The sequence below is a fragment of the Numida meleagris genome, chromosome 5 (assembly GCF_002078875.1).
Source record: "Numida meleagris isolate 19003 breed g44 Domestic line chromosome 5, NumMel1.0, whole genome shotgun sequence".
In the NCBI taxonomy this organism is placed as follows: domain Eukaryota; kingdom Metazoa; phylum Chordata; class Aves; order Galliformes; family Numididae; genus Numida; species Numida meleagris.
In genome coordinates, this window is record NC_034413.1 from 32,818,442 (window position 1) to 32,834,657 (window position 16,216).

The 16,216-nt window shown below is 43.6% G+C and overlaps 1 protein-coding gene across 5 annotated transcripts in view; it reads right to left on the reverse strand.

Annotated features, from left to right (window-relative positions):
* The window catches only part of P4HA1 (prolyl 4-hydroxylase subunit alpha 1), a 29,308-nt gene that overhangs the window by 10,398 nt on the left and 2,694 nt on the right, over positions 1-16,216 (reverse strand). For 3 of the 5 annotated variants that reach the window (XM_021399960.1, XM_021399962.1, XM_021399965.1), the window contains exons 2-9: positions 14,977-15,098; positions 13,978-14,074; positions 11,802-11,953; positions 9,094-9,231; positions 6,785-7,024; positions 5,868-6,058; positions 4,371-4,547; positions 482-552 (exon numbers count right to left, since the gene is read on the reverse strand). In XM_021399960.1, the coding sequence (XP_021255635.1) occupies positions 482-552; positions 4,371-4,547; positions 5,868-6,058; positions 6,785-7,024; positions 9,094-9,231; positions 11,802-11,953; positions 13,978-14,074; positions 14,977-15,064 (1,154 nt within the window). In that variant the 5' untranslated portion in view covers positions 15,065-15,098. Of the gene's footprint in view, positions 1-481; positions 553-1,656; positions 1,728-4,370; positions 4,548-5,867; positions 6,059-6,784; positions 7,025-9,093; positions 9,232-11,801; positions 11,954-13,977; positions 14,075-14,976; positions 15,099-16,216 lie in introns of all 5 variants that reach the window. The other 2 variants (XM_021399963.1, XM_021399964.1) reach the window with 1 other exon arrangement.

Sequence of the window (16,216 nt, forward strand, 5' to 3'; positions counted from 1 at the left end):
TCTGGAATCCAAACCAGCTCCAGCAGCCCAAGGCAGGAGCACACTTGTACCAGCAGCTCTGCATGAGAGCAGCCACCTAGCACCGACCGCACGAGCTCCTCATGCTCCTTTCCAACGAGCCCTGGCTCACACTACTCATCTGGATCACAGCAACGCATACCAATACTGAAGATTTGCGGTACAGGTGAGAGACGCATGCAGCCTCTTCCACTGTCAGGGTGAGTAGAACATTTTAGTCATTAGTTGCACCAGGCAAGGCATGCTAAGCAAACTTGGGAACTCCCATTTTAGTTACCACTAACACGTGGAAGTATTTTCTATCTCAGGTGACCGCTTGCTTTGTTATGAGACAGCTCAGTTAGAGAGACTGAAATTAAAATTAACATTAATCCAACTTTGCACCACACTTAGAGATGAAGCAGTACAGCCACAGAACAGACTTCCTTGGACTGGGAGTACCTTTGGAAGATGTTCCCCTTACCTCTTAGAGACTCTGTAATGTGCTGTGGTCAGTTTCCCAGTCTCGGGGTCATGAACAGTAGCACGGCTCAGCTACAAAAAGAGAAAGGACAAGGGCTTACCCACCTAGCAGGCTGCTTTTTGCCAAGCCACAGGTGTTTGAAAGGGTTCCGATTGGTCTGGATGGTATGCAATGCTCTTAAATTAGCAATATTTGAAGGGCAACAGAAGCTGTAGCTGCCATGTCCAAATCAAAACAAATCAGTTGGAAAAAATTTGGTTAGATTGTCCTTTCACTTTTTTCCTCCTTTTTTTTTTTCCTTTCCTTTTTTGCTGTAAACTAGAGCCTTTCTGCAAAAAAAAAAATTACAATGCTGAGTTTCACAGACAGTTCCTCTTCATGCAGAAGTTTAAGTCCTTTGAGAATTTAGGCTTAATGCAGATGGAATGCGTGGCCAATCTTTAATTACCTCTACTGAAACTGGGAGGGAGGTCAGGGGCGCAGTTCCTTTCAGAACCACCCAGGCTTTCTCCTGAAGCAAATTTGGAAAACGTTTGTTAAATGCAAGACTTGCACTACTTTATAGATGAAGTGAAAAGAACCAGAATAGGAGACCAGTCAAAAACCAAACTTGCTTTCTGCCAGATTTGTGCTGGCAGGAGGCAAAGGGCCCAGGCAGGAGCAAGGGGCACTCCTGGGCATGGATGCTGTGTGACTAATAGACACGCTGTGCATGCCAGTCCAGCTGTCACCATGTGGCAATGACCTCCAGCACCTTTCCCACGTGTTAAAGCACTTCAGGTGCTCTGCTAGATTTTGCATAGAGAAGGAGAATAATTTTTGGCTGGTGACAACAGCAAAGAGAAAGGGAGTATTAAAATCAATGCAGTCCACTGAAGGTTTTGCAGCATTGAATATTTTGTATGCTGAATTAGAGACCTGCTTCTCACACAGAGAACACATACTGAGAAGGCGACCAAAAAAATAAACAAACAAACTGAAAGAAAGCACTTCTCCTAGCTGAAGGAAAAGACTGAGAAACTCAGCAGTAACAGCCTGTTACAGGACCTGCGTGTAACAAAGCGATGGACTACAAAGCCAAAGTTGTCTTTATAGACCACCTCTTTTCTCCCCATAATGAGCAGAACCTACGTACTCATTACAGGCACAAAACATCTGGCATAGAGCTCTCTTACCTTTTGCTAATTCTGTAATGTGCCGTCTCCAAGGCTCCTGTTATGGGGTTTGAAATGGTGGCTCGCCTCAGCTGTGAAGCGAACCATCAGAACAGTTGCATTACAAAGCACATACTGCATCACAGCAATCCGACCACTCAGAAGCCTAAGGGGAAATGTCACATAAGCCTCTATGCAGACCACCCAAACCACCCAGGCACCTTTCAAGGTGGTTTTTCTTTTATGGAATTGGGGAAGGAAATCACAAAGCTGTGATGAGGAGGAGGGGGAGCCTCCAATTTCTTTGGAAAGAGAGTTTAGGAGAGAATTTGTGTGGGTTTTCCTGTTTGTTTTTCAATGTGTATGTGTACATATATATATGTACACACATATATTTTTTTTTCAGAGCATTAGAGATCAGCTTTTTCAGGAAGCAGTGCTTGCACTTCTGGAGCAAGAAGAGCAGCTGTCTGAATAAAGCAAGCTGGAAGCTTTCCTTTTCTTCATACTGCAACAACTGCTGCAAGCAATAGAGTATCATGATAAGTGTACAATCGGTCATTTGTTACTCTGTCCTGTACAAAAGTTTTTCAGTTACACTGAATCCAAGCAATGCTGTGACCTTGTATACATGAAAGATGAGCAGATGCCTACCTTCTGAATATTTCTGTACCAAATGCAACACTGCAAACTTCTTTAACACTATCTGCTAAAAAAACCTACTTGCTTCCTCTATGGGCACATTTCCATTGTGTTCCTGGAGTGAGAGGCTTTGCCCTTCCCTCTACAGCACTCCATTTACTCGAAACCATCCCACCTGCATTAACAGCAATTCAGATTCTTTGTACTGCCAGACACTCCGTCGTTCATAACAGAAAGCTTCAGTTGCAGAGCTTATATTTTGGAAGAAGTTGCACATTTTGGTGGGCTCTAGGCACAATATGGCACACCAAGTCCCGCACCAAACACAAATAACATTTTTCTGTTCTTAAAGGAAACTAAGTACATCAAAACCTCCCTGTCCCAGCTGGCAAGAACAGGTGCTGGGAACTCTTAATACGCAGCTTCTTATCCCATCCTGTGCAGACACTTGTAAGAATCAAGTCACAAACTTTGATTCCGGACAGACTCCCAAAGCTGGATGTTAAGGCCCCCTCCCATCAGCTCATGGCAGAGCAGCAGAAGGTTGGCACAGATCACAGCGGGATCTTCTAGGAGGCAGCAACAGCAACATCCCCGGCATCAAACAGGGGGCAGGCCATCCTCCTGCCTCAAAAACAATGCTCCTGCTGCATTGGTTTCTGAGCTCTACAAAGCCTCAGCCATAGCAAATACGTCAAACACCAACAGCATTAAGATTCTACATCACTGATCTGTGAATCTGCAGTCTTTGACATGAGCCAAACATTTGATAGGAAGAACATCTTGGCAGCTCCTGAAGTTTAAAATAGCCACGTGCCCAGAGATCCTTTCAGGCTTTTATTTTCAGTGCCAAGACTTATTTCTATGCCATCGAGATACGATTCAGTCATATTTCATGGATATAATGCCAAGTTTTGCAGCAAAGGGGCTTCAAAGCATCAAGAGACAAACAATCAGCCCTCTGACTGTTAGACCTGCAGCAAGGCTGCCAGCAGAGATTTTACAGGTAAGTGAAGAGAATCACTCGTACTTCCTTATAGCTCTGATTGCCACCTCAGAAACACAATGCATCAGCCTTCAGGAAGCTTTAAAATCCACTTCAGGCTACCTAGTACCTGGTGTGGTGGCCAAGGGCAGCCTCATCTGCCATGTGCCCAGATATAAGCCACTGCTGGCTTACTTTGCAGCAGATCAAGCTTACAGTTTGTCCTGTACTTAATGCACTAGTCTTCATTTGCTCAGCACTCTCTGGACAATAAGCCATTTAGGCTAGAGAAAAGAAGCAGGAAAATTATATTTAGACAAGTTCAAATCTTATTTTACAAGTAACTCATAACTGATAGGGAAATAACTCAATTTCACTAACTACATCTTAAATGTACTTGATGCAGTCACACCAGCTGGATACAGATGGCAGCTCGGTCAGTTCTTCATTTATCTTGGACACTCCTGTTCACACTAACAGCTGATTTGGCCTGGAGCCAGGCCCTCAGAAACAAGAACCTTGGAATCCAGCTTCTGAAACAGGATTTGAAGAGCTGGAATTGTGAATAAGAAGCAGAGTAGCACTGACAAGTACTGCCCCACTGTAGCTCTTTCACCTGCAGGTAACTTCAGAGCCTGGGAGACAGCAGTCATTTTTGTATTTCTATACTGAATGGGCCATTTGTTATTGCCTATACAGTAACATGGCACTCCATGACGAGAAGAACACCTGCCTCTCCCTAGAAGGCTCTCTTTTCCATGTCACAACTGTGGCAAACAAAAAAAAAAGGGAGAGCCTATCTGATGACAGGTATACTTCAAGGCAGCATAGCTGCAGTACATTTGTTTTCTGATGTATAATGTTCTCCTTCTCTTCTGAAACAGTGTGCACTGAAACTCTGTCTGCTGCCACCTGGCTTTTAATTACACAGGAATTCCAGCTTCCCCATCGTCTCCTAGAAAGAGTGTGTCACCACAAGCTGTGAGAGAAGCTACGTGTCAGCACGCTGCACACAGATCTGTGTTCAAGAGAGACAGTCACACACACTCGCATAGAAAGCTACACATGGATTTAAGATCAGAAAGGCAAGGAAATGTAAGGCATTTACCCTTGGCTTTGCTAGCTCTTTCACAGTTTCAATCTCTTCATCGGAAATGATATCAAGAAAGCGAACAATTCGAGGCTTGTCCCACTCATCCTCCTGTTTGACAGGGCCCAGAATGTACCTAGGATTCCTGTTTCCATCGTAGTAGCGGCAGAATAGTCTTTTTTGTCTCCGAGGAGTCTGAAAGCAAGGTGGGACAAAAGAATCAGAGAACTTCCATTAATATCTCTAAGAAACAAAGATGTCCTGAGAACAACGGACCCTTTCCCTACATCAGTATTATGTTAAAAATTTAAGAGATGCTTTAAGTTTGTGAAATCATAAAATTACAGAATAGTTTGAGTTGGAAGGGACCCTTAAAGGTCATCTTGTCCAATCCCACTGCAATGAACAGGGACACCTACAGCTCCATCAGGATCTCAGAGCCCCATCCAGCCTGACCTTAGGTGTCTGCAGGGCCAGGGCATCTATCACCAATCTGGGCAGCCTGTGCCAGTGCCTCACCACCCTTCTTGTAAAAACACTTCTTCCTTATATCCATTGTAAATCTCCCCTGTCCTGGTTTGAAATCATTTCCCCTTGTCCTGTCACAGAGACCCTGCTAAAGAGTCTGTCCCCCTCTTTCTTACAGCCCCCCTTTAGATGCTGACAGGCTGCTATGAGCTTTCTATTCTCCAGGCTGCACACCTCAGCTCTCAGCCTGTCCTGGCAGGGAGGTGTTCCATCCCTTGGATTGTATTTGCAGCCTTCCTCTGGACACACTCCAACAGGTCCATGTCTCTCCTGCGTTGAGGATTCCTCATCTGGACACAGTACTCCAGGTGAGGTCTCACAGCACAGAGCAGAAGTGCAGATCCCCTCCCCCTCAAGCTGCTGGCTACACAGCTTTGGATGCAGCCTGGGATATGGTTGGCTAATCAGGCCCAGCTGGCCAGTTTACATACATACATTCCAACTGGCATGGCAAATATGCCTGGCCTATAATTCCTCATCAGCTGGATCCAGTGGAAATATTCACATTATTTTACCCCACATCAATATTGGTGGCATTACAGATTTGCCCACTTTAGCCCATTTTCTGCTGTGATTGTGCAGAATTCCAAGATTAATCCCTATGAGCACTATGGTTTAAACCAGCTGAAGCCTGTCAGTGCTTTAAGCAAATTAATTTTACTCTGTAATACTGCAACAAGCAGTACTTTACACAGTCCTATTACAAACAATTTTGTCACTAAAAAAACCACCTCTGTTCAATACCATACATAACTCTGGACTTCTAGTTCAGTACAAATATTTACTGCGTTCAAGCTAGTCAGCAGTAACACTTCTTTCCTACTGGACAGGATGGAACAGGGAATAACTCCACCACACACCAGCCCTCAGCTTGAGGGACGCAGCCACCAGCTGTAACAATTCCTTGCTTCCACACCACACACAAATTCTGGACATGTTTTGTTACGATTGGTTTCATACATTTGAGAACAGTCTACTCCACTTTACCATTTTGAGACCCTCCCCACGGCACAGCATTTCGTACTTCCTTCTCTCAGGCAGGTAATCCTTTTTCTTAACCTCAGTTTCCTTCTCTGTCTGGTCTTCTGCATCCGTACTGGACTTATTGGCTTCCTTTTCTTTGGCCATGATATATTCAAAATACTTCATGTTCCCATTTGCTCTTTGATGCTCAGGATCTGTTGACAAAGAGACAGACAATTATCACCGACAAGTCCACAGCTTACAAAGAATTATTCAGAAGAGGCAATACATAAAAACAAAAGCAACAGATGCACACCGTTGCTTCTCAAACAGAAATCAGAAATGTCTATTCTAGTCTGAGAGTACTCACAGGATAATTAGAACTCCAAGCTAGGCTAGAAGAATGTTAGCCTGCAGCGTGGCCAGTAGAAAATAACATGAGCTGTCAGAGCAAAGTTCAACTCATTCACAGTTAAGAAAACAATTACTGTGAGGCCAGGATCATCAGTACATGCAGGTTTCCAAGCACAATAAGCAGGGTTTGGCCATTCCAGCCAACCCGAGCAGAGCAGGAGCACCAAGGAAATGACAACAGCCAGGCAGAGCTGGGACAGCGTGACTGGCTTTAAGCTTAACAACGTGGGAATTAACATTTCTGGTGACCGAGCTTTTGGCAATCATTAACCTTAAAAAAATTTTTTTTAAGCTTCAGTACACTAATAAATGGTTCTCACTGGCCTTCGATATACAGATTATGTTTACATCTTTTACACAGTCCATCACTGGGATATTTACAGAAGCATGAATTGTTTTGGTATCTCATTTTAAAAAGCCTGTAGACAAGACAGGAAATCAGCAAGAACAAGAGTCCTTAGAATGGGTAACACCTCCTCAACCACAGGGCTACATCTCGCTGAGCCTCAGCTCTCTCTTTCACATACCCAGTTCGAGAAGACGCTTGGTCAGCATCATTGCTTTGCTCAGATCCCCCTGCTGATACACAGCATAACTCAGGTAGTCCAGGATATAGACTTTATCTGCAGAAGATACTTCTCCCTCATCCAGCTGTTTCAGAGCTTGTTCCATCCAGAGCTCGGTGTGGTAGTAATCTGCCTCCGTGTACGCAATTTTTCCCAGCTCAAAGCAATCTTCAGCTGTTAGAAAGGATTTGTGCTTTACACCTGTATTTGAAACAAAACAAAACAAAGAGTTTACACAGAATACTGTTCTGGATCACTCTTCAGAGCCACATTCAGCTACTTCCTATTCTTCAGAGCACCACTCATTTTTTTTGCTGTTGTGGTCTTTAACATCTCCCTCCTGTGGTGGCTATTTGTGGAACACCCAGTTTAAGCATTTAAAACCTGCAAACCCTTGGCAGAAGACAGGTTACACACAGTTTGCCATTGCCAGAATACCAGAAACCAGCTCAGTGCCTTTACAACTTGTGCAAAAGAAACCCCCCTTCCACAAAACACAAGACACTTTGAGCAAAAGTAAGCTAAGTAACAAGTTCCAGAAATCTGTTTTCAAAATGTTACTGAAGCACACCTTGTGTCAGCAACAACTTGCAAAGGAGGAAAAAAAGCGTCAGAGAATTCCCAGCTACTTGAGGTTTTTGAAATCAGTCTATTTTAGAAACATCTGAAGGGACCTCTGGAAGATTAAAGTACTAGTAAGCAAATTACAGATTCCTATTTTTGCCACTGTAAATGAAGGCCCATGGAAAAGCCAGTTTCTTTTTGTAGTAAACAAAGCATTTGAGATAAAGTAAAAAAGGAATCTAAGTCACAGATGGAAACTTTTCTTCTTGCCCAGGACCCGTCAGCTTTACAGCAATACTGAATTCCTGATTACATCTTAATACATCCTGGATTTCTCCCAGCAGCTCCCACTGCTGCATTCCAGCAGGGGAATTCCATTGAAGACATGCCTTAAGAGATTAAAGAACTGAAGAGATGGTCCTCAAGAAGGAATATCCTGCAGAACTGTGTTTCTGCTCACTAACACCCCGTGGTCCAGCCTGGGATGGCCAGTGATTTCAGGTTTCTGAACATGAAGCCACCTGTAAGCTCTAGGGCAATGCGAAGCTTAGGGGATGTGTTACGGAGGTGGGCTGAGTGCTCTCAGACAGGCACAAAGAGATCCTCCGGAAAGAGTAACAGGTTGCAGGGCCATACTCTGGTAACATCCATATGTGAAAAGGCAACTTAAAAGAGTGCTTAAAATCATCAAATGTGGCTGATAACTGATGTAAAGAAACAGCACAGCCTGTCAGGCAAGAAGAGAATCAACAAGCAATACAGCAGCAGTTAGCATGCTGATCAAAACTTGCCCACCTCGCAAATGGAAACTCTCTGGGAAAGGAGACAAAAAACACAAACAAGTGACCACATGGCACGTTCCCCTCTGTAGCTCTGAAGGCCAAAAAAACAACTTATTCTCTTTTATACTCTAGAGCTTTTGGGTTCTGCAATAACACTTGATCATGCACAGTTTGGACAGCTTATTGCTTCAAAAGAAGCAATGAAATGCAGTCCACCCAAAGCATTTTGTCTTCTATTTTTGTGCTGTTTTAGGAAAAAAATAATGAACAGCTTATTGTAGTAGAATGAATCTGTAGCTCTTTCAGACAGTCTTGAACGAAACCCAAAAGCAAGGTTATACAGCATAACATATAAAGCCAATTACCCTTAATTTTATTAGACATCTGACCACAAGAAGTGCTTCCAAAAACACAGATGGATTGTGTGAAGTTGATTTTTTGCCAGCTGGCACAGTACTGGCTTTGAGCAGAGGAAACAAGATGAAAAACCAGCAGAGAAGAGCCTTCTGACAAGGAAGTGTGTCTTCTGCATGTAAACCTGTTCCTCTTCGGTAGCGCCACATAAGCTCAGGTTCTTCTGCATGCATGTGATAACGGTCTCTGCCCTTGTTTTTCCAGTTTATACACTCTGTGAAGCTGAAGTTCCAAGAAATACAACTAATTTCTTCACCAGAAGGACAATACTCACTGCAGCATATTGATTCTTTTCATTAAAACCTATTAACACTATATTATCTCACCACTACTTGAAAAAAGACACAGAACTTAACTAAAAGGAAATTCTCAAGCTCTAGCACAAGGAGACTGGTGCTGGTAGCTTCACACAACACAGTTAAACAAGGTGGAATATAGTGAAAAGATCTGTGATCAGGGCATTTAGCAGAAGTTCCCAGTGTTACTGCAGATAACATCTGTGACCCTTACCTGGAAGATTCCCTCTTGAGAGGGTGTCTGTATCCAAATTATACGTGTCTTGAAGCCGCAAGAGGGCTTTTGCTGCACCAGTCTGATCTTCATCATTCGGGAAAAACTGCCGCTGGATCGTCATGTTGGAGATGAAGCCTGGAACAACAGGGAAACACCTGGCCTTCTTTGTCCCAAAAACTGAACCAACCCAGGGCATGAAATGAATTCCAGGGAAAACCAACGTTTAAGAAAAGGCCATTACTGTAGATTTGTTTCTCAAGAACAGGAGTAATCCTGAGGCTTCACTCAAACTATTTATGCCTTAACATGCCAAAAAAACCCAAAACGTTACATCCAGCACATAGCATAGGCCAGGCCCCAGCACGCTGCAGTGATTTGTGCCTCTTTAGGATCCCAGGGTGACAGCAGACCCTTTCCAAATATTCTACTAGATTTTCAGGATCCTGCAGCAGCTCCGACGTGAAGTTCCAAACGCTGTGGGGTGCCCATTGCTCTGGGCACCTGCCCATACCACCCCACAGCCCTGCCACTCAGATCTGTCCTGCCTTAGGGCAGATCTCTGCTTGATACCCTACAATAATTGTTTAATCTTAAACATAACCTGAAACGCGTTCATGACACATAGCAATAGGAGCATGCTGGTTTGAACATCCCATGGATATTCAAAATTCTCAAGAGTTATTGTAACTAGCTCTTGAGCTCCAGGGAAAGAAAAAAAAAGTGAAAGGGATGCTGAGGAACTGCTGGAAAGCATCCTCCCCTATCTCCTCCAAAGCCAGGCTCCCCAAGGAAACAAAGCAGAGTGTAATTACTGATAGTATCAACAATATGGGTTCCAAAGCCCAAAGATGACTGCAATGCCAAATACACACAAAACAGCAATTTCTCAGCTGCCAGTTTTATCATAATATAAACCAAGGCCACACAGCATAGCAAAACAAAAACCTTAATCCAACCCCAGAGATGACGAACAATGCAGCAGGGAAAATAAGCAGCAAGCACAGTGCTACACAATATAGCTCCATGAGAAGTCTCTCAAAGAGCTCCATAAATAGGGAAAAAATTAACACTGTGACCAGTACTTATCAAACTACCACAGCACCCTGTGTTAACACACTCCAGTCAAATCTGCTGTTATCTCAACCCTTCGAGCCCTGCGCTGGGCACCAAAGTGCTGCTGTAATCCTCTTTTCAGAGGGAGGACTGCCCATTCTGCTTCTACAGTCAGGAGACCCGTAGGCTGTTTGTACTGAGGAGGGAAACAGAGCCCCACAGAGCCACCAGAAGGAATGGCATCAGCAAAGTCAGCCACGAGGACCCAAGTCTCAACAAACCAACAGCACCGCCGTTGTCAGAAAGTAACTCTTCTACCCGATAAACTCTTTTGTCCCAAAGCACAAGTCTTACAATGTTCCCACTCCAAGTACAGGGCCAACGAGATGGTTGTTCTTATCAGTGACTGCAATGGTTTTGTGATTTCCGGTTGTTGGTATTCCACATCATAACATCATGTAGTGAATGTACCTGGTTCTCAGAAGAGAAGGACTACTACATTCCCCACGGCACTTTGCTCCTCTGTTACCATTTTCCAGCCGGAGGGAAAAGATAAAAGCTCGCAGTATAAAAACTTGCAGATCACGAGACCTCGTCCCTTTTTCCGCCCGTCTCTCGTCTTGGCAGCACCTTGCTCTCCAGCCGTCTTATCGTCGGTAGTAGAGTAAGGCCTACCTTGATTTTGGGACATTCTCTCTCTCTGTATTGGATTTATCAGCTTAAATTGTAATTATATTGTATTATAGTGTGTTGTTTTGCATTCCGATATCTTATTTAGTAAATTAGTTTGTTTCTCCTCAGATTGTTGCCACTGTTCTTTGCTCTCAGGGCCATCTCCTTACCCTTTTTCCCTTTTCCCAGGCCGTGGACCCATGGATCCCCCGTCCCCTTTGTCACGGAACCGGGCCGGACGCCCGTAAACCGTTGACAGTGACTAACACTGGATCTTTTTTGAAAGCTCCATTTGTTACTATTTTCTACTACAAACCTACACCTACCGTCAACTACTTGTTGAGATAGATTTTCACAAGTCAAATATAATCAGCCCAGCTTCCTTGCCACTCAAGATCTATTTCACAGTCAACTGATACGTTCATTTCTCTACTGAAGAGTTTCTACTCTTGCACAGGAAGAAAGGCAGCCAAGCATTTACTAAACTCATTCAGATCTATTTCACAAATGCTCAGACTCTGCCAGGATTGAGGTTTCACACTGTTACACTTTAAGGGCACTGGGCACATCAGCAGCAACAGCTCTTACTCAAAGATAAATTCCCCACGTTGTGCACTCTGAAGAGGTTTTTCTCCTTTTTTTCTTTTCACTGGAGCTGTCAAACTTATAGGTGAAATGCCCTGAAAGACTAGCTTGCTAAAACTGTGTGAGTACGTGATACCTTGCCCAATGTAAAGCCTCCAAAGAGATTACTCCATCCAGTTAAATGTTGTTGTTTTTTTTTTTTTTTTTTTAATTTTTGTAAAACTCCAATAATAGCACACTGACATCAAGATGGCAGGTCTTCTGGGAAATATTTACTTTCTATGACAGCATCTCAAAAGCAGACTTATGAACGTAATTCAAAGCACTATCTGTGAAAGACAGTCAAGGAAGTACCATCATAATGAGCTTGTTGCTTTTGCTACCAGCATACTTACCATCTGACATGTCCTTCAGAACCAGGCTCTCCAGCTCACCCCACTCTGTGTTAAGCCGTTTCATCAGCTTGAATGCATTTACAGGATGTCCCAAAAACCCCTCGGGGTCTTTCGTAGCAGTATCTGTCAGCTGATCTAATTTCTCCGCCCATCTAGAGTGAAGATACACATTCATTAAAGTTTCTTGTAAAAGCACTACAAAACTGATTTCAGGCTACTCAACAGTCTCAGACAATAAAAATCCCAAAACAAATTGCAAGCTTTTTTCTATATATCTAATATATATATATTATCTGTATATCTCTTCTGGAATCATTTTTTGGAAAAATCTTCTTTGGCTGCAGCCAAAATCACAAACTCGTTTTTTTTGTTTGTTTTTCTTTGTTGGGATGCTGCTGAATGAACTCCTTCCTACAATGCCAGTGCAGTATGCTGGCAGCTTTCATGCACAACTAATCAAGAACAAAGCTTTATGCACATTTTTGATAACTCCTTTTTAAATGCACCTTTTCCTAGACACACACCCCTAGATCTATCACAAGCGCATTCCCTCCTCCACCACAAGGCTGCCTTCCATATGGTAAGCTTGCATTAAAAAACATGCAGCTCTCAGGTTCCTAAATGAGAGCCCAGATCAACTTTCTGTGGGGCCGTAATTCTGACTCCGCAGACCTCTCTCGCTCCTTAGAGACATCATCCGTTCACAGCTCCAATGCACTCTGAAATATGCAGCAACGACTACTGTTCGTCTGTGCAACCCCAGAACAAACAGCAAGGGAGTTCACTCCAGGCTGATGCCAGCAGGCACATCAGTCATGCTGAAAGCACCAGCACCGTGCTACTACATGTCTGCAGACAACGCAGCTTGCCCTCCCTGGACCAAACAGTGCGCTTGTAGAAATGAAGGCACGCAACGACACCCTGACAACAGGATAAATTCATGTTAGAAAAGGCCACGCCCTGCAGAGAATACCAAACATCAACCACAAAATGGAAAGCAAACAGAAAATCTGAAGCTGCAGAGGACTCTGTACAAGAGCTGGTGTAGCGATAAGCAGGACTAACACGATGGAAATAGCGTTACAAAAGGTGGAAGGAAAATACAGTGCTCACCCGGATCGGAAGATTTGGGGCTTGCAGGAAAAGGCTCCCACCAAAGAGGGATCTCCAGGAAGAGATCCTTCCTCAGGGGCAGTCAGCCCTTAAATGAGGCCTAGGAGTTGCACAGGTGAATTGCCTTCACCTGTGCTCCCAGGGCTGATTGGGTCTTTCCTCCAGGTGCTCAATCAGTGGTTCAGGCCATGACTCAGCAGTTCCCATACAGCTGGTAATCAGCTTGCTCCAAAATTTGGCTTGTCTGAGACAGGTACATGTTCACTCTGACATCTGCTAGATGTGCCACAGCATTCTTCCCATACTGTCTTGAGCTGTTTTCCTACACTCTGACAGTCCCTGCCTGCGGTTCTGTCAGCAGCAAAGTAACCGACAGGGTTCTCAACCAAGCAGTGTGCTCCAAGTGCTCCTACGGACCAGCTCCTAACAACACAGGAGGCTGACTTGAAGCGAGCCTGAAGAAACTCGTGTCAACAACTTGTACATTCACAACGCACATGCACAAACCCATTTCCCACTCAATGGCTATCAAACTGCAAACTAGGTGAAAGTCATTGCCACTATCAGCCACAGTTACAAGGCCAAGATTTCTGCCAAGTAGCTTCTCTTCCATAAAAACCTCGACAAGCCATACACAAGGTGTGAGCCATCCTCCCTATTCCAGTGAAATACCAGCTTTCATTCAGATTAAGTCAATGCAAGCTACCAATATCCTTGAGAACAGAGCCCAACAAGCTCTGAAGATGCAGGTGTTCCTCCCAGCTTCTTCTCTGTCAGTTATTTCAACTTTTTCCCAACAGCTGTCACCTCCAATATAACAAAAACAAAGCTGTGAAGCTTATCTGATTAGCTATACTTACACATTTTTTGTTGTTCAATCTGCTTGGATATAATAAAACAAAACTAGAAGTTATTTCTGGGGACAAAAACCCGGTAACAACTTCTAGATTAATCTTTGCCTCAGAGGCAAAATTCCTCAGGTGTACTGAGCCTTGGGAAGCACTTTTTACATAAGGCCGGACTCAAATTATTAGCTATCAGCATCATCAAACAAGCTGCTTACTTTTTGATCTGTTCCAGCTTGCTTTCTTCTGCCTTGATGTAATCTTTCAGTGATATCACCAGATCTTTCTCTGTATTAATTAAGTCTGTCATATGGCCTAGAAAAAAGTTGAACGGTTTGGTTAAACAAGGAGAAACAAAAACAAAGAAGAAAAACTGAAAACTGAAGAGTCTTATTCTCTTCTGTCTTCTTCCTCTCTTCCTTCCCCAAAATGCTTCCACATCCTGTTAGCTAAACTTGAAGGAGTACTTGAGTAAAGCTTCTTGAATTTTCTTTTTTTGAGAGAGAAAATCTCATGCTGGACGAAGTTCGTTGCCATGGAAATTAACATAATATCACATATTTATTATTAGAACTAATTCAGGATTCATTTGGAAAAGGAAGTCGGTTGGAACAGAGTAAGCTTTCATCCAAACACACATAATGCAGAGCAAATAATGACAAAGTTAAATATACAAAGAATTCATCTTTGATACACAATAATACCTCAGCGTTTTACTTGTAAGCTTACTGGCATGACTTCCATAGGACCCAAACAGCCTTAGTGATTAATTAACAATTGTTTCCCTTCCTGCAAGCAGGCAGAACAGGTTCACCATGAAGAGATGCAAGTCACACCTTCAGCTCCGTCCCATTGGGACACAAAAGAAGGTACGCTGACATATTGCTATCATTATGTTCCTCCAACAGTTGCTTTGCTTGCTTTTATAAACGCGCATCATGCCACACTGAAATTGTGTTTAAAATTCAATACCCATAGGAATATATAACAAAATAAAGCCTCACTTCGGTCATCAGACTAATTGCACTGACTGAATTAAAGCATATTTCTCTCAGAGGCAAGAAAGAAGCCAATCGGGCCCTAAGAACTAATAAGTGGATTTAACTGTGTACCCAATAAAAGCCTTGCACTCCATTAACACATCACTGCAGAATCAGTTTGACAGTCATAAAGAAATTCTTTCAGCTAAGTAGCATACACGCCAAAGCACATCTCACCAATTGAGGTGAAGAAGTCTGTATGGGCATAAGAAAAAGGCAGCAGAAATCCAAGGGCAATGGTGTACCACATCTTGTTGGATGCCATGGCTGTAGCTCAAAGCGGTCACCTCACCAGGGATCTACAAAAGAAACAAAGCAGGTAAAACACCCCTACTCACTGCACACTTGACTCTAAGAGACAGCTCATTCTCTCACTAAGGAATATCTCAACAGTCATCAGGCTCTCTTGGAATTCACATTTTGTTGCTTCCCCCCCCCATATGTGAAAGCTTAACCTCTCGGGTATTCTGTCTCCTCGAGGTGAATCAGAACAACCACAGGTACTAACAGAAATCATTTTACAGCTCTTCTGAAGGCAAGATGATTAATTTAGGGAAAAGGAAGAAAAAAAAGAAGTAATGCTATAAAGTGGCTCGCACTGCCCGTTTAGGGAAGAAAAAAATTTGCTTTGGATTGAGTTGCAAAGAAAAATCTGGAAAGAGAAAGCTGGCGGCCTGCTTTCTGCCCACACCAAGTCAGAGCCCTCAGCCTCACTGGTGCTCCAAAGCAGCATTCCTCACCTCCTCTCCTCACCTGCTTGTTCCCACCACGGGCAGCCAGGCACCAAGCTAAATCCGACTATTGCAAACCCAATTCATCTAACACAAAAAACCCTGCAGCTCCCTTTCTTCCCCCAGCTCAGCTCCGATTCCATTCGCTATACAGCCGCACAACATCCATGACAGAGCAGCTGGGAGGCAGAACTGGCAGCCAAAGACAGTAATGGCAGGCAATGTTGTTTCTGGTAGCAGCACAGGTTTAAAGCATTTGTGGAACTGCAGCCCAAAATGCAGTAACAGAAACCCAACTCTCCAACTAGCCTGAAATGCTCACTGTTTTCAACATAACCCAGAGATACTGATAATATCTGCACAAGAGCTGCTTATCCTGTGACTGATGTTAGCCTCATTAAACAAGAGCTCCAACTGAGTTAATTGCTTAAGTTAACAAGTTGCATTCGAAAGCAAGTATTCTCAAAGACAAATTTCTTGTTGCTCTGCCCTTAAAAAAGCTGCGTCCAAACACACCGCTCAGCTCCTGCTTTGCTCTGCAGAAAGCCGGGTGCTTCCCGCTCACTCAGCAGCCAAGCCAACACATCTGTGAATCAACTACCAAGCACAGTTTTACTGCACGACAAATGTTTGCTAACATTATCAGTCCTCAGAATTCACTGAGCTGTTTGTTTACCTGCTCCTAG